Source organism: Xiphophorus hellerii, chromosome 5 (genome assembly GCF_003331165.1).
Source record: "Xiphophorus hellerii strain 12219 chromosome 5, Xiphophorus_hellerii-4.1, whole genome shotgun sequence".
In the NCBI taxonomy this organism is placed as follows: domain Eukaryota; kingdom Metazoa; phylum Chordata; class Actinopteri; order Cyprinodontiformes; family Poeciliidae; genus Xiphophorus; species Xiphophorus hellerii.
The window spans coordinates 15,867,066-15,885,712 of record NC_045676.1 but is presented as its reverse complement, the minus strand read 5'-3'; the positions used below and the strand labels follow the sequence as shown (position 1 = coordinate 15,885,712).

The window sequence follows — 18,647 nt, the reverse complement described above, 5'->3', positions numbered from 1 at the left end:
CACCAATAAATGCTTAATCTCAAAATGTGTTTTCTTGTTGGTTTATTTTTACCTGCTCAATAATATACATAAATATGCGTAAATCAGGACACCTTATTTAGTGTCCTGTTTTAATTATGCCCATGGTGTGGTAACTTTTAATTGTGATGACGAATGTGTGGCAATTAATAAATCCACAAATTCTGTTGTCAGCTTATTAAAAATCATTTGCATATGTGACTTTTAATTTTAACTTTAAAATAACATTTGAAAAATTACTTAACTTTAAAAATGACAAGTGTGAATGACAGTTTAAGGCTTTAAAATGTAAAACATTCAATCACATCAGTGCATATAACATAATCTTCATAATATTCATTGACCTGAATTAGAAGTTAAGTCATTAGAGCTCTTTGGAAATCAGCAAAGAGTTAATTGCAATTTTAGTTCAAGAGACACCTGAAAGTAAAACAGCAATAAATGACAAATTCCAGCAAAACGATGCTTTGTTTTCAATTTTTATTAAAAGAAATGGAAGATATGCATTAGTATGAAAGGAGGATTAGATTTCAATAACAGACCCATTATTGTCTTGTTAGTGATAATAATGAATTGCAACGTCTGCAACCCAAGGACTATTTTCTCACTGTGCTTTTCTACACAATCCATGAGGAAACTCTAAGTAACTCAGTGCATGTTTGAAAGTTGTAGATTTACTCATCTGATTTACTCATTGTCCTAGACAACTGCAAATTCTAAAGCAAATGTAAACATTGGTACATATTGTTCTGCTTTGTTTGCCACAGTATGGCAACAGAACATAAACTTTAAAAAAAAAAATAATTTGCTTATTTTTTCCAAGACTTTAGTGTCAATTTCCTTTTAACATAAACTCCAGGAGAAGGTGTGATAAACTCACTACACCACATTACATGATACTATCAAATCTTCATGATAGTGATTCTAAACATTGTTTCTGCAAAATTATAGTTGATATCTTCTGCCCGATATTTCTATAACTAACACCTAAAGGATCCAGAGACACTAACAGTCGAGTCCTTTGGTTTCACAGAACAGTGGTCCTAGATCATTTACTCAAGTACAACAATGAACGGCAATGAAGCTGATGGTTTTGCTTACAGGTGTGGGTTAATCAAACTAAGGTACACTACAAGCACTGTCTGACAGAAAAAGTTATTTATTGAAAAAAAGTTACATGATGAGGTTTAGTGAGCAGAGATGTATGTCCATTAACCAGAGTTCTGTAACAGAGAAAAAAAGATGTGTTTTTGAGTTCCCTGCATCGTGTGTGGTGCTTTCCTGCACTCTCCAGCACTACATCATCTGTCAGCAAGATGAAGTTTGAGAATGTACTTGCAGAGGTTAATGGCTTTGGCAGATTTCAGATAAGGACACTTCTCTTGCTGGTCATTCCTCGTGTGACTCTGCCATTTCACTTCCTGCTTAATAACTTCATCACGGTGATTCCTTCTCACCACTGCAACATCAGTTCGTTAGATGATGGAGAAAGATTCAGGAGTTTATCTCTTGAAGACAAGCTCGTTGCTAGCATTCCTTTACAGAGTGATGGGAGCCCGAGCTTCTGTCAGATGTTTGCAGAGCCTCAGTACCACCTGCTGTATAACTCTACCAACACCACAGATCTACCTACGATTCCATGCCAGAACGGTTGGGTTTATGACAACAGCATCTTTAAATCGACTCTCGCCACTGAGGTAAGTTTTGCCTGTACATTTTTCCGTTATTACATTTATCCCTTATCCCTGTTATCTGTGTTTCATTTTAGTGGGACCTGGTTTGTGATAAGAGAAGTGTGAACAGAGCTACAGCCACCATCTTCTTCATGGGGGTTATGGTTGGAGCAGCAGCTTTTGGCTATCTTAGTGACAGGTGTGGATATTCCTCACATGTTTCCAATCAGTTGGTTTATATTTTATGTATTTAAAACTTTCAGGAAAATTCAAAATTTTCCTGAACGAAAAATTAGAAGCACTAAATGATATTGCTAAAGTAGAAGAGCTTATGTTTATTTATATAAACATCAGTGCTGGCATATAGTATCAAATGTCTTCGTTTGATCACTTACAAACACTTGCATAAACAGAAATAATTAAAAAATAATGTTTTTTTTATCGTATGTTCTGCCTATGCATGTGTAGGTTCCTTTTGGGCCCTTTGCTGGTGTCCTACATTAAGATAATAAGGCCGTTGAGTTAATTAGTCTCTTTAAATTGCCTTTAGGAGTGAGAATGTGCATGCATGGTTGTTCGTCCTCTGGATCTCAATTTTGCTCTGTATACATTTATATGCAATAAGTTGTGACTGCAATCATTTATAATAGGTTGCAGTCTATTTTTTTGCATTTTAAATAGTCTTATTTATTCAATAATTATATTCATTTTCACAGGTTTGGACGGAAAAGAACACTTCTGGTGTCCTACATAATGACCACCATCTTTGGTTTTGCAAGTGCTTTCTCTTATAATTTTGCCATGTTTGCTGCCATGAGATTTTTCACCGGATTTGGGATTTCTGGAGTCAGTATAGTCTCCATTGTTCTATGTAAGTTGTCTGTCAACACATAAAAAATGTTGGTTCTGTATAAGAGGTTTGTACTGATGACCACTTGCAATCTTGTTCTTTTGCTCACATCCCAAAACTCATGACCACAGTTGAAGATAGGAATGTAGATCGACCAGAAAACAGAGAGCTTTGCCTTTTGGCTTCACTTTCTCTTCACAATACTTCAGATGTCAGACTATTGATCTCCTGCCCCATTTTTTCCTAATTTGTCAACAAGACCTAAAGATACTCAAACTCATCCAGCTGGTTTAGGACTTTGTACCAAACCTGAAGAGGGCATTCTACATTTTTCCAGTTCAAGACCATGGTTTCCAAAGTTTGGGGACAGCTCTTTATTTCAAACTTTTTGAGTGCAAAAAGCAAGCACTATAAAATGGTGAATGAGTGAAAAAACTTGACTGACCAACATGAAGTCCTGACCTCAACCCAACAGAACAGCCCTGGGGTGAATTAGAAAGTAGGCTTTCAGCCAGGCCTTGTTGTCCAACATCAGCGTCTGATCTCACAAATGCTCTTTTGGAAAACTAATAAACACTCTGCACAAACAAAACTAAACTTTGCTACTCTAGCTGCAAATAGTGGGCCAATTCCATACTAAAGTTTTTGTACTTAAAACAGAATGCCATTAGATGTTATGTGAATAAAGATAGGTGACCCAAAACTTTTACTAATATGCTGTAAAGCTGATTTAATGTTTTTCCATTATTGTCTTGGTTTATGGTGCTCTAAGCTAAATTTGAACACTTACAACAAAAAGGTTTTTATTTATACATAAAATCTTGACTGTGAAATAAGATACTAATTCACAGTCAATAAAATATTAAGCTTGAATGAATCTTTATTTTATTCTATTGATTTTATGTTATATTCTCTTTTAATACCTTTAATGTTGTTTTCTGACAGGTGTAGAATGGGTCGGAATCAAGCATCGTACCTCGGTGGGAGTCTTAATGAGTTTGGACTGGAGTTTTTCAACGATTCTGTTGCCCGGTGTGGCCTACTTTGTGAATGACTGGAGATACCTGACTGCCACTGTGACCAGCCCACTGCTGCTGGCTATTATCACTTGGTGGTAAGCAGAAACTGGTCAGATTTAAACAGTAAAAATAAAGTAAACATTCAGACCTGATTGCAGAAGCAAATACAATTTTGGACATTAGAAATCTTTTAGAAAGTCTTTAGAAAATCTTGTATGTTTGTGTCATGCTGCCAACCTTTCTTCTTGTGCAGGTGGCTCCCAGAGTCTGCCAGATGGTTGATAAGTAATGGAAAAGTGAATAGTGCTCATTTTTACCTGACTAAGTGTGCAAAATTCAACCGCAGAGAGGAGTTCATGGCTGACCTAAAGCCTGAGGTACAACAATTTCCACATTCTCTTTATGTAAATAGCTTTTTGTTTAAATTTCTCTTTTAATTATCCAGATTCTCTCCAAAGTGATACTTGTTGAGGATGAAAATAGAAAATACTCCTATATGGATCTTGTGAAGACTCCCAGAATGAGACGACTTGCTCTACTAACTGGCATTGTTTGGTATATAAATATTGTTTATTACTTTTCAAATTGTAATATTACAGGGTCCAGCAAAATAGAATTTAATTATGATTTAGTAAACCTGCACAAACTAACCCATAAATATGAATAAAAGTATAAGTAAAAATATATTCCAATATGTTTAAAATAATAAAAATTTTAAAAAAGCGTTCTACTCTAGTATTCAGCCCCGTAAGAACAGTCTTATGTAGTACCATCTTAGGCTGCAAAAACAACTGCATGACTTTTGGATAATGTTTCTATTTGCTTTATACATCTTGAGGCTGTAGAGTATTTCTCTGTTCTTCTTTCAAAATAGCTCCAGTCTAATCACCCTTAGTTTCATCTGTCAAAATCAGTTTTGTGGTCTTGATATGGATTCCTAATTTGACTTGGGTTTAAACTAAATACATATACACAAATAGAGCTTGGACTCTATTTTATTGTTCCACAGGAAGCAGTTTCAGCTGCAGAAATGCAACAAATGACACAAACTAGCCAATCAGAAACCAGCATTCATACGACAGTTTATTTTATTTATTTTTTTTACTAAACAAATCTCTTGCTGTGTTTTTTTAACCTGTAGGTTTGGAGTGGCCTGCGTCTATTATGGAATCAGCTTAAATGTTCCTGGGTTTGGAGTGGACATTTATCTCACGCAATTCATCTATGGCATCACCGAAGTCCCAGCGAAAATCTTCATCGTTTTCTTTTTGAACAAATTAGGCCGAAGATTGACTCAAGCCGGAACACTTGCTCTCACAGGGCTGTGTTTGTTCTGCAACATTTTCGTCCCTCAGGGTAAATCAAAAATCTAAGTGTGTTTCTTACAACAAGAAAGCTTGCAGTAGCATTTACACATGGCAAACAGTTGAATTGTCAATGACTTGAAGCAACAAGTACTAAAAACCATGAAATCACGAATTGTCAAAGTTGAAACACCTAATGAAAGTAATTTTTTTCTTTCAGATTTGTGGGCAGCAAGGACAGTTTTTGGAGCTTCAGGCAAGATGTTTGCAGAAGCAGCTTTTACAACTGTGTTCCTGTACACAACAGAGCTTTATCCGACTGTCTTGAGGTCTGAAGACATTTCACCTCTTTTTGTGTAGTCAAACACATTTTAGCATCCAGGAAAACAGATTTGCAAGTGTGTTATTCTCATGAAAACAATAATAACAAGAAAAACATCTTAAAATAAGGACTTAAAATTATTCTCTGTTGGGTTGTACAGGCAAAACGGACTTGGTTTCAGCTCTTTCACTGCTCGCACTGGTGTGTCTCTATCACCCCTGGTGATGATTCTTGAGGACATCTGGTCTTACCTACCAAATATAATTTTTACCTTGGTGGCTTGCGTTGCATCTGTGTCAGCTTCTTTTCTTCCTGAGACACTAAACGTCCGTCTCCCGGAGACCATCGAAGACATTGAACAGACAAGGTAAAATACAATAAAATTGTCTGTTTTTAGCAAAACCTACAAACGAAAGCTTTATGAGAACATATTTTGCTTTGCAGAAGACGATCAATTCCGACATCTGATGAGAAAGCGGCTCCGTGACTGCTTTTGGGCATGAAAAACAAAATGGTCAATTTCCACTGGAGAAGAATTGTCTACAATGTTAATCTGCTATGCTAACACTACTCTGTTGTTTCATGAAATGCTTTGATTCTTGAGCAGAACTTATTTGTGTCTGACACTGATTAGAGACAGTTAAGTATGTCTCAGTCCGATGCTAAAACTAAGTAATTGTCATGTATATCCTTGAAGAATCTATAACTTTAAAATAAAATTACACATTAAGTGGTGTACATTAGTATTGTGACTATATCCTCTTAAACTTATTCACTGACAACATTGAGACTGCTGCACCCTCCTTGTGGGAAAATAATTAGTCCCATCAGGAATGTGTCCAGGCATGTCAGCCTTTTGTTTATAGGGGCTTGTTCAAATCTGATCAGATTGTGCCAACAACAATTTCTTGCATTACAATCTGTCCTCAGTGATCGGATGTCAACTACTGCTTTACATGAAAATGAATATGTATCCGTGTCACACAGTGGGCTGTCATCAGAGCAATTACCAGGTCTGCTGTTGTTTTTGTAACATCAGATGCAATTAATTACATAAACTTTTTAATATAAAGGCAGAAGTTTATCGGAGTCACATTTTTGTGCAGTTATTTCAGCTACGAATTTCAGGCTTACCTGTGTAGTTTAACAGACAGGACTTGATCAAGCAACTACCCAATCATACAAAGTGATTATGTCCTCTGAATTAGTAATTTTATCATCAATAGATAAATTACCTACATATCACAGAGAAAGTTACAGCAACCTGATCCTCTGATGTTACAATTCCAATTAATGAGAAAATCTCTTTTTTATACCAGGGAGAATTTCAATGAGTAAGCATTTTGTTACATGCCTGGCAGGCTGTTTGTTTCTTTTTCCCCTCCCCCTTTGTTTCTTTACAGGTACTAGGGAAAGCTGGTGTCAATCTCCTCTGATTGATCCTCTTCAACTATGGGCCAATCAGCATGCAGGGAGGCCTTATTTAAGCAGCCCAGCTGGAGAGAGCGCCGGGCTGGCTTTGTTACCTGACGCATGTCTTGTTGCTCTTTGTGTGAAGGTTTGTGGTGGGAGTTAGAGGGCGAGGTAAGTTTGGGGTACCCTGTACATTTCATCACGTAGGTGTTTTTTCTGTTAGATACGCTAGGTAAGGAGGTGGGTGCCACCCATGTAAAGTTTTGATGGAAACTTTTGTTAGATAAAATAAGCAGGGTTTTTGTTTTCTTTTTGTTTCTTTAGTTCAGACGGTAGTTAGGCCCTGTTTTGTTTTATTATTTTCTATGATTTGGCACCCCCCTAACCGCCCCTTTCTCCCCCACAGTTTGTGTGAGCCTTCCGGGATTTTCGTATCAATAAATCCCTCTTTTTTACAACATTCACCTGGACTCTGTCAAATGATTGTGGCTGTCGTGTTACTCCCCTCCTCATAAAAAGGGGGGGGGGTATGTAACAAGTGGGGGCTCGTCCGGGATATCTCTTTTCCCTGAGCTGTAGACATCCATAATAATTTGAGAGATCCTTGTGTCTGTTTAGAAATGAGCTTCAGCTTAGAGGATTTTGTACAGGCTCCTAGCCATGTACAGCTGGAATTGTGTCGTAAGGACGACTTGTTATGTCTGGCTGAGCATTTTGATATTTCAGTGAAAAAACACTTTTCAAAAGCTGAAATTAAGAACATTGTTGTTCAAAAACTGGTTGAGATTAAAGTCCTGGTGGACCCAAGTAAAATGGATGTAGATGTTTGTGATGTTCCTTCTGTTGATTTAGAACTCCCTCCTTCAAAAGATGAAGGTGTTGCTGTAATGGCAACGCCATCAAGGGGGTCGCCAGAGCCACAGGCGCCCCCTGCGACTTTACCACGGTTCGATCCAGTGTCACCAGAGCTCAGTGGCTCCAGTGGTAATGTCAGACTCAAGGTTCGGCTGGCCCGCCTACAGCTGGAGGCACAGGAGAGGGAGTTGGTAAGAAAAGCTGAGTTTGATTTCAAACTTGAAATGCGCAAGTTGGAAATTGAAGCTGAAAAAGAGATTAAGCTTAAACAGCTGGAGGTAGAAGCTTTGAGACTTTCATGTGGCAACGCGCCTCCTCGTTCATCTGTGTACTCTGATTCTCCACAGGTGGTGTCGGACAAAAACAAGTTTGATGTCAGCAAGAATATTACTTTGGTGCCTGTGTTTAGGGAGTCAGAAGTGGACTCTTACTTCAATGCATTTGAGAGGATTGCTGTGGCACTGGAGTGGCCAAAGGAGGTGTGGGCTGTTCTATTGCAGTGCAAGCTCATAGGTAAAGCGCAGGAGGTTGTTTCGTCACTGTCAGCCGAGGAGGGCATGAAGTATGAGGTACTGAAAAAGTCAATCTTACGTGCTTATGAACTTGTACCTGAAGCTTACAGGCAAAAATTCAGGAACCATAAGAGGTCTAGTGGCCAGACCTATGTGGAGTTTGCACGTGAGAAGGGACTACTTTTTGATAAATGGTGTGCTGCAAGTGAGGTTAAAAGTGACTTTGAATCCCTCCGCCAACTAATTCTGTTGGAAGACTTCAAGAACACATTGCCGGAGAGACTGGTGGTTTTCTTGAATGAGCAAAAGGTGGCCTCTTTGTCTAAAGCAGCCATTGTCGCTGATGAGTTCATGTTGACCCACAAGAATGTATTTGTGTCTGTACCTCGTGCAGATAAAGTTTTGAACATTCGTCAACAAAAACCTGACCCCACTCAGTCAGACGCTAAGGCTAAGCAGCAATCCCTTTCTCCACGAGAGGTAAGGGAGTGTTTTTACTGTCATAAAAAAGGCCATGTCATTGCTGACTGCCTTTCATTAAAGAGCAAGGCTTTGGCAACACAGACAAAAGGTGTTGGGTTGCTTAAAAATGTGTCGCACTCCAGCAACCAAACTGCTAAAGATGGGAATGAACTAGATCCCTGTTTCATACCTTTTATTACCCAGGGTCTTGTTTCTTTAACAGGGGATCCAAAGGATGGCCGACAAGTCAAAATCCTGAGGGACACAGGTGGTTCCCAGACAATCATTAGGGAGGGTATTTTGTCCTTACCTATCATGACATCTTGTCAGTCCAGAGTGGTTGTTCAAGGTATTGGAATGACCTTTGTATCTGCACCACTGCATAATATCCACCTTAACTCATCTCTTGTGAGTGGTTTTTGCAGGGTTGCTGTTCTTCCCACCTTGCCCATAAAGGGGATTGATCTCATTCTAGGAAATGACTTGGCAGGTGGAAAGGTATTGCCTGTGCCTGAGGTGTTGGACACACCTGATACAAGTGTGGTCTTTGAACCAATGCCTGACATTTTTCCTGCTTGTGTGGTTACGCGGGCCCAGTCCAAGAAATACAGTCTTGATTTGTCTGACTCTTTTCTTGCTACAGAGCAGACTCAATCGGCCGGATCAGAGACGGAACTCAACAAATCTAAAAATGTATTTCCTCTTCCAGGTCCGGAGATGATGGAATTACCAGCTTCCAGGGAGGAATTCATCGCTGCTCAGAAGCAGGACATGACTTTGTTAAAATGTCATTCTTCTGTTCTTACCCAGGAGGAAGCCCAGGGGAAGAAGGTGGCATATATGGTTGATGATGGTCTCCTGTTGCGACGCTGGGCTGGTGAAAACTTGGAAGACTGGAGTACCATATATCAGGTGGTTGTGCCAACAAGGTACCGCATGCAGGTGCTCGCATTGGCACACGATCACCCACTGTCGGGGCATCTGGGTATAAATAAAACTTATAACAAAGTTCTCAAACACTTCTTTTGGCCAGGTCTCAAATCTGATGTTTCGCTTTATTGTCGTACTTGCCATGTTTGCCAAGTTGCAGGCAAGCCAAACCAGGTTATACCTCCTGCTCCTTTGTCCCCAATTCTAGTTGTGGATGATCCATTTGGAAGGGTGATTGTAGATTGTGTGGGGCCTTTGCCAAAGTCTAGAAATGGAAACCAGTACATCTTGACTATAATGTGTGCTTCCACCAGGTTTCCTGAGGCCGTGCCCCTGCGGAGGATCACAGCTCCCATGATTACCAAAGCTCTGGTAAAGTTTTTCTCAGTGTTTGGTCTTCCCAAAGTTGTCCAAACGGACCAGGGCACAAACTTTAAGTCTAGAACCTTTGCCCAGGCACTAAAACAGTTGGGTGTAGAGCATGTCACCTCAAGCTCTTACCACCCTGAAAGCCAAGGTGCACTTGAAAGGTTTCACCAGACATTAAAAGCGATGCTGAGAAAATACTGTATGGATACTGAGAAAGACTGGGATGATGGTATCCCATTTCTATTGTTTGCCGTGCGTGGAACAGTGCAGGACACTTTAGGGTGTAGCCCCGCTGGACTTGTGTTTGGACATGAGGTTAGGGGACCTTTAAATGTCCTTAAAGACCAACTAATCTCACCCTCTCACTCTGTAAAAAGTATTCCAGAGTATGTTTCAAAGATGAGAGAGCGCCTTCAGGCAGCTTGCGCACTTGCGCAGAAAGCCTTGGCTTCAAAGCAGGTCAAAATGAAACAACGTTATGATCAGAAAGCAGTCACTCGTGAGTTCAACCCTGGTGAAAAGGTTTTGATCTTGCTGCCTGTCCCTGGCTCTTCTCTAGAAACAAAGTTCTCTGGACCATATGTGGTAGAAAAGAAACTCAGTGAAACAAACTACATTATTCAAACTCCTGATCGCCGCCGCAAGACCAGGCTCTGTCATGTCAATATGATAAAACCATATCATTCAAGAGAGACCACCCAACCAACCCAGAATCGGGTTGAAGCTATTTCCCATGTAACCTGTGTGTCAAAGTCAGCTGAGGAGGATATGGTAACACGCAAAGATCCTCCACAAGTTGCAAGGCTTAGTAATAGTGAAATACTGGCTAAACTGCCTGACTATTTGTCACATTTAGCAGGTGACCAAGTGGAGGACATCACAAAACTCATATCAGACTTCCAATGTCTGTTTGGGGATGTTCCTACCAGGACTCATGTGGTGTCTCATGACATTGTTCTTTCCAATCCTGCACCTATAAAGCAGAGAGCATACCGTGTCAATGCCACAAAGAGGGAGATCATGAAAAAGGAAGTAGAATACCTTGTTAAAAATGGACTCGCCATTCAGAGTTGCAGCCCATGGAGTTCTCCATGTCTATTAGACATGAAGGCTGATGGGAGTCCAAGGTTCTGCACAGACTTTCGTAAGGTGAATGCTGTCACCATCCTTGATGCACACCCGTTACCCCTCATTGAAGACTGTATTGATGAAATCGGACCAGCAAAATTTGTCACTAAACTTGACATGCTGAAAGGGTATTGGCAAGTACCGCTAACCAAGCAGGCCTCGGATATCTCAGCTTTTGTTACACCAGACTGTTTTCTTCAGTACACAGTGATGCCCTTTGGGCTATGTAACGCACCGGCTACATTTCAACGGCTTGTCAATAAAGTACTGGGAGATGTGCCAAACTGCCGGGTATATCTAGATGACATTGTGATATATTCAAATGACTGGTCTACCCATCTTTCTGTTTTGCTTGAGGTTTTCAAACGTCTTTCAGCTGCCTCGCTGACGCTCAATCTTTCAAAGTGCGAGTTTGGTAAAGGTACCATTGTCTATCTGGGCCAACAGGTTGGGGGAGGAAAAGTGTGTCCGGTGGATGCGAAAGTCAAAGTGATTTCTGACTTTCCTATTCCTTCGAGCAGGAGGGAGCTCCGTCGATTCCTGGGGATGGCAGGATTCTACCGTCGCTTTTGTAAAAACTTTTCTACGGTAGCTGCTCCTTTAACAACTTTGACCAGCCCTTCTACACCTTTTACTTGGTCTGATGAATGTCAGCATGCTTTTGAACATCTAAAAGGATTGCTCTCGTGTTCTCCTGTTCTTTCCGCCCCAAATTTTAGTTTGCCATTTAAACTGGACATAGATGCCAGTGCTGTTGGGGTAGGAGCTGTCCTTTTGCAGGATGATAAAGACGGCATAGAACATCCTGTAAGCTACTTCTCAAGGAAGTTTAATCTTCATCAAGGTAGATATTCTACCATTGAGAAGGAAGCGCTTGCACTACTTTTGGCATTACAGCATTTTGAAGCTTACCTTGGCTTGAGTGTGGAACCGATCACTGTCTTCACGGACCATAACCCCCTTGTCTTTCTTTCCAGGATGTACAATCAAAATCAAAGACTCATGCGGTGGGCTTTGATCATTCAGGAGTACAACCTGAAGATCTGCCATAAAAAGGGGTCTGAGAATGTATTGGCAGATGCTTTGTCACGTGCTTTTTGAACTTGTTTTCTCTTACCTTGAGTATTCCAAACATTTATGTTTGGACTTATAAGGGTGGGGGTGTTACATGCCTGGCAGGCTGTTTGTTTCTTTTTCCCCTCCCCCTTTGTTTCTTTACAGGTACTAGGGAAAGCTGGTGTCAATCTCCTCTGATTGATCCTCTTCAACTATGGGCCAATCAGCATGCAGGGAGGCCTTATTTAAGCAGCCCAGCTGGAGAGAGCGCCGGGCTGGCTTTGTTACCTGACGCATGTCTTGTTGCTCTTTGTGTGAAGGTTTGTGGTGGGAGTTAGAGGGCGAGGTAAGTTTGGGGTACCCTGTACATTTCATCACGTAGGTGTTTTTTCTGTTAGATACACTAGGTAAGGAGGTGGGTGCCACCCATGTAAAGTTTTGATGGAAACTTTTGTTAGATAAAATAAGCAGGGTTTTTGTTTTCTTTTTGTTTCTTTAGTTCAGACGGTAGTTAGGCCCTGTTTTGTTTTATTATTTTCTATGATTTGGCACCCCCCTAACCGCCCCTTTCTCCCCCACAGTTTGTGTGAGCCTTCCGGGATTTTCGTATCAATAAATCCCTCTTTTTTACAACATTCACCTGGACTCTGTCAAATGATTGTGGCTGTCGTGTTACTCCCCTCCTCATAAAAAGGGGGGGGGTATGTAACAATTTTAAAAGGGGATAGGAAGAAGTCTTTACGTAATGGCTGTATAGCTGTTTTAGATAGATGAGAGGACCACTGATTTTGTCAACACCACCTACATTTTTTTAGCCTACAGCCATCCAGGTAACACTGATAGGTGGAGATAGTCTCTTTAGACGGTGGACTCTTTCACTGTGTGTTCAGACTGCCGAAATAATGCAAGTACAAGTGTCCAGACCACCTGTAAAGATTTTGTCATCACTGTGTCACATGCATATAGCCCTGTCCAGACAAAATCAGATCACCCAGGACTTGACACATGCAGCCATTTTTCAGATGAGCCATATTTTGCTGCTGTAGACGTTCTGATGCTGAAGCACTAATCTAATGTCCCATGCTTTAATATGACTCTGTAATATGATGATGGCTCTGCATCAAACGCTGCCTGCAACACGGGAAAGTGGAGCCCTGAGCCAGTGCCTCTCCTGGTGATGTTTAAACTGGATTGTGTTGATTGTTGGAGATGCAGCTTAAAAAATTACAGGTATTAATGTAACAACAACTGCTCTGTTATACATGAATCAGTAAAGCCAGGTAATATTCAACATTTCCTTGTAAATCTAGTGATGTGCTGTATGAGCATGACTCATCACAATCTTGTACAAATCTGAAAACATAGAATTTGCAACCAAGATAAAGAAATGTGTTTTTAAACAATTAACTGCTCAAAAGTGCTGCTTTGTCTTTTTTTATGTGTAGCTTACACTGACATAAATGTGAATGTCTTTTTAGGTGAATAGACTAAACATGCAACAGCAATAATATTATTGTGCATTGTAATGGCACATTATGCAGATCTTACTAAAGACTAAATTTAACAGTTGATTATTCTGCATTGCGCGTTTAATATCCTAATTTCGTGCTCAAACAATGTTTTCAAATATGTTGTGATTTTAGGGTAAATTCAAATTCTCATAAAAGAAAATATGAAAGAAATGTGAGATAAAACTATTAAAGAAAACAATTTAAAAAAATAAATTAAGTCTAATCAGGACAAGTAAGACATATTGGTGTTTAAAACTTAAGCAATAACTTATTTAAACAGTTCCTACAAATTTGTACACTTAGAAACTCAAAGTTTCTTCATCAAACGTCATACACTCATAAAACATTAAACATTTTCACTTTCAAAGGCCTGACATCAACTGTAAACACCATGGATAATAATGGGAAATTTGACATTTGAAAACTGAAAAATTATACTTTGATATTCAAATAGATTTAAATAGGCAGTGCAACAGCTCAGCTTCCTGCCTTAATAACCAGTAAACAACATGACGCCAGTTTGGGCATGGAGATAAACAGGAGGAAGATAGTTCCAACTACAATCTCTCATCAGTCTTTAAAGGAAAAAGTATTGACTTAACCATCAAAAACCTGCATGTCTCTAAAAATGTAAACATAAAAAGTTCACTAAATACCGAGGCATTTATGAATATGAGGTGAAATAACATTTTTGATAGGTGCTCTGCAGTGTTTTTCAAAGCTGGGGACCTGCTTTGTATCAACACTGTAGGGGTAAGTCAGAGGACTTACCCCAGCTTCAAAGGGTAACTCTCTGAGCATCTAAACTTTTACCAAATGAAGATTAGTGTCAGAGTTAATGGCAAGGTCAGGAAAGAAAAAGCAGATTTGTTTAATCTTGAAAATATTGTCATTTCAAAACACAGGGTTAACAAAACCAGACAAAAACAAATAGGAAAAACATTTATAGTCCAACGAGTATTGATTCCAACTGCAAGAGTTGGTGGTCAGAGTTTGACAGAAGTAGAGAGTGATGGTGTAATGGTATATGGATTCTTAGCACAATTTGTTGCTCTTGTTTAAACACCACTGCCTACTTGAGTTTTGTTGCTGCTCCATCCCTTTATGAGACTCAGTGCGCCCATCTTCTGGAAAGGTTTTTCAACTTTTTTGTTTTTTGAACTTGAAGATTTCACAGTACGCCTCTGAGCCAGAGCCAACAAATCAGCAACAAGTGCCAATCTATCAAGTTAATATTGTGCAAAAACTGTAAGAAAAAAAATATTCCAACACATTGTGCAATGTTGAATCTGTGCAACATTAGCGCAATTCTGAAGAGAAAAGTTGAACCTACTCCTAGTGATTTCTCCCAGAATCTTCAGTTTCGGATTAAAAAAAACAAACTGTTATGTGTTTTGTCTGATCTACAAAGCTCATGAACAAATCAACAGCAAAAGTGGTGATCCAATTTTCTTTCTAAATAAGTCATAAGATAACTGCATGCTATTCTTACTTAAAAGAATGTTGGCAGCAGCTTTGTAAAGTAAAATATTAACTCCCTTCACCTGTAATCTTGGTTTCACTAGATTACAGGGTTTCACTAAATGCCGAAGTTCATACATGATTGGCAGAAATTGAAAAGATTGGTGGATTTCTCAATATACAGGCATGGGACATAGAGGAGTTAATCTTGCTTTACTGATCTTGCATGAAGACCCATCGCACTGCAGAAGGACGCAACAATGAAGTTTGAGAATGTTCTTGCTGATATTAATGGATTTGGAAAATTTCAGATAATGATTATTGCTATCAACTTCCTGGGTCGCTTCACACTTCCTTGCCACTTCATGCTGAATAATTTTATCGCAGCAATACCAGCTCATCACTGTGACCTCAGCTCGCTAGATGACTTTCTGAATTTATCTCAGGCAGAAAGAATTACTGTGAGTATCCCAGTTGAGACAGACGGGAGTCCCAGCTCCTGTAGGATGTTTGCAAAGCCTCAGTATCACCTGTTGCTCAACTCTTCTGATGTTACTGATGCGTCCACTGTGCCATGCCAGAATGGATGGGTGTACGACAACACAACCTTCAGATCAACAATAACCTCAGAGGTAATCCTGCTGACTTTTCTTTCTTTATGTACATTTTGATATTAAAATGGACATTTTACTAAAAGAAGACTAATTTTCGGAGGGAACGTGCCTTTCTACTCTTGTTACATAAAGTGGGACCTTGTGTGTGACAGAAGAGGTAAAAACAAAGCAACAGCCACCATCTTCTTTGTTGGAGTAATGTTTGGAGCCATAGCCTTTGGAAGTCTAAGTGACAGGTATTACAGCTGTGTAATAGAGTTTTTAAACTAAGAGTTGTATACATATATATATATATGTATATATATATATGTAGCATGCAGCATGAAACTACATATATATATGTAGCTTCATGCTGTTCAATTGTTTCACTACTACTCTCCACAGGTTTGGCCGCAGGATCATGCTCCTGGTGTCATATGTATCTGGCATGCTGTTTGCTATAGCAAGCGCCTTTTCCACGACATATGTGATGTTTGCAGTGTTGAGGTTCTTCACTGGGTTCTGCATCACTGGCATTGTCATCGTCTCATCCGCTCTCTGTAATTAATCTGTGATTATGCTGAGCTAACTGGAAAAGACCTGGGCAGCTTCAGGGATGGTTATGAGGAATGTGTGTTTATATAATTAACTCAGTTTGATCGTCTTGAAAAATCAGATATTTCCTTGCAGGTGTGGAGTGGGTGGACATTGAACACAGGAAACTGGTTGGAGTCATTGATAGTTTATCCTGGACATTTGGCAACACAGTATTTGCAGCAATTGCTTACTTTGTGACTGACTGGCGTTGGCTCACTCTAAGTGTTACATCGCCTTTAATCTTGGCCATCATCACTTGGAGGTATGACTTGATGGTTTCCCATAAATACCACTTTGTATTCTGTCATAGTGGAAATAAATTACAAAAATTCAGTCAAGGTTTTGATGTCAAGTGTGTTAAGTCAACGTTTCTTTATAGTATTAAACTTTGTACTGATATGTAGAAAAGCTAATGAAAAATGTCAGTTCATAAAATGTTTAACACAATTGTTCCAACTTGGGCGATGGTGGTGATCAAAGTTTTATTTCCTATACAAATATATAGATTAAAAACCTTTTTTTTTTGCTAAACTCAGGTGGATGCCTGACTCAGCGAGGTGGCTCATTGCCAATGGAAAACTGGAGCAGGCTCAGATATACCTGAAGAAATGTGCCAAGATAAATCAAAGAGAAGATTTCATTCACACACTAAAAGCAGAGGTTGTATTCAGTAGAACTGAAAGCTTAGCCTTAATTTTAGACCATTTCTATTTTAGTGATCAGACATTTTAAAAATATCTACCTCTGATTTTTTTCAGACCTTATCCACAATTGTAGACAAGGGGGCAAGAGAACGAACTTATACATACCTCGACTTGATTCGAACACCTAAGATGAGGAAACTATCTCTGCAAACTGGCATCTTATGGTTTGTGCAACCTGTGCTATTGCTTTATTATTGCCAGGTCAAAATAACTTATTAGTATAACATGTTTATTATATATTTTTTTGTATCTGAATACTTCTGTACCCACAGGTTTTGTATTGCTACGACATTTTACGGCATCAGCTTCAACATCACGGGCTTTGGCTTGAATATTTACCTTACTCAATTTACCTATGCTGTAATTGAGTTGCCAGCCAAACTATCAGTTTACTATTTGCTGGATAAAATCGGCAGGCGCAGCACTGAGGTGGGAGCTTTGTTGTTGTCTGCACTCTGCCTTGGAATCAACATTGTCATGCCAAAAGGTAGGTGACTAACTGCTTCAAAAATTATCATCATTGTGTAAACAATTAATTTCTATTACAGCTAGAAAAAAAAAGTTAACACCCCATTCTTCGCAGATATGTCTGCGGCCAGAACAGTTGTTGCCATTGTTGGCAAGGGGTTTTCTTCAGCTTCCTTTGGAACGGTTGTGCTGTACAGTTCAGAGCTGTATCCAACTGTAGTTAGGTAATGGAAATGACAATCTCTGACCTTTATGGATAACTTCATCACATAGTAATGTAGCTGTCTGATTTTCAATGCATGTGAAAATACATGATTTAAAACAATGAACTGTTCCCCCTTTGACCTTGGGCACTTTCCTGATATTATAAATTTAAAATGCATGTATGCTGAGTTACTTAATCTTATGGCAAACCATGCAGATGCTCCAACTGCACAAATGAAGCTCATTTTGGTGCTGACAAGGCAGGGAAACTCAAATCTGCTGTATTTATCTGGTTATTTCTGCTAATACGTTAGCATGCAAGCATTCAGACTGCATAAAGAGCATTGACTTTGAAGATCCATTCACACAATCAAATTGTATTTTTTTTTATTTTATCCCAACAAGTGGCACTTCATTTCTTTATGGCTAGATTCACAAAAAAAGCTTTTAGATAGTAGAGGAACTAGTAGCTTTGATGATTTTTATATATCTTAATAAATAAAGGGGACTTGAACCATTTGTTCCTGCAGAAGTAATCTCTTGAGAATATAAGGTGTCTCCTTCTAAGAGCTGTACTTCCATCTCTGTTGCAGGCAAAATGGAATGGGCTACAACTCATTTATGGGTCGGTTTGGCGTTGCTGTGTCTCCTCTGATCCTGTTACTAGATGAGGTTTGGAAGGAACTTCCGCAGGTGGTCTTGTGCTCAACAGCTTTACTGGGAGGACTGGTGGCAAGGACTATGGCAGAGACACGTAACAGGTGTCTGCCAGAGACTATTGAAGACATTGAAAGAAACGCAGTTTAACACTAATCAGAAAGCGCAAATATTTTCATGGAAAATGCAAACTGAATATTGACAGCCTGATTTGTGCAAATTTGTCTGCAATTGAATGGTGATGTTTTATTTTGAAAAGTTGACATTTTAAGATTAAAAGTAGGTTTTGCTTGGTAATGCAAATAATGCCAACCAATAAAGGATCTTGAGTCTCAGTTCACCACTGTTTTTTAGTTTCATGTTTCATGTATGTCTTCTCATGGCAAAGCTTTATGTTGTCACTGTCAGGGATTACTTTAAAACTGTCAATTGAATACAGTGCAAATATGCCAAAATTAGCATATTTATATGGCAAACTGAAAATAGTAAATAGAAAATAAGAAAAAAAACAAGAAAAATTAACATGTCATTTAATTTTTAC

General features: G+C 39.2%; 1 protein-coding gene across 1 annotated transcript; it reads left to right on the top strand.

Moving 5' to 3' along the window:
• Nucleotides 1–1,329: 1,329 nt before the first annotated feature.
• LOC116720851 (uncharacterized) lies at nt 1,330–18,454 on the top strand. Its single transcript, XM_032564310.1, has 26 exons — nt 1,330–1,715; nt 1,787–1,890; nt 2,408–2,562; nt 3,487–3,655; nt 3,814–3,937; nt 4,006–4,115; nt 4,702–4,916; nt 5,085–5,193; nt 5,347–5,553; nt 5,631–5,669; nt 6,745–6,770; nt 7,452–7,645; nt 7,802–8,446; nt 9,239–9,357; nt 9,673–9,875; nt 10,587–10,983; nt 11,833–11,913; nt 15,116–15,515; nt 15,630–15,733; nt 15,882–16,036; nt 16,167–16,335; nt 16,610–16,733; nt 16,832–16,941; nt 17,050–17,264; nt 17,361–17,469; nt 18,043–18,454. Exons 1-26 carry the CDS (start codon nt 1,335–1,337, stop codon nt 18,254–18,256), a joined length of 4,878 nt encoding a protein of 1,625 aa, XP_032420201.1. The 5' UTR covers nt 1,330–1,334; the 3' UTR covers nt 18,257–18,454.
• The last annotated feature ends 193 nt before the right edge of the window (nt 18,455–18,647 follow it).

What these genes read in the sequence shown, in the direction of transcription:
- LOC116720851 (XM_032564310.1), top strand. Translation starts at nt 1,335, where the DNA reads ATGAAGTTTGAGAATGTACTTGCAGAGGTTAATGGCTTTGGCAGATTT. An exon ending in TCTGATGAGAAAGCGGCTCC is followed by an intron (nt 5,670 to 6,744) that starts GTGACTGCTTTT and finishes CTTTGTGTGAAG; the next exon opens with GTTTGTGGTGGGAGTTAGAG. An exon ending in AAGATCTGCCATAAAAAGGG is followed by an intron (nt 11,914 to 15,115) that starts GTCTGAGAATGT and finishes TCTTGCATGAAG; the next exon opens with ACCCATCGCACTGCAGAAGG.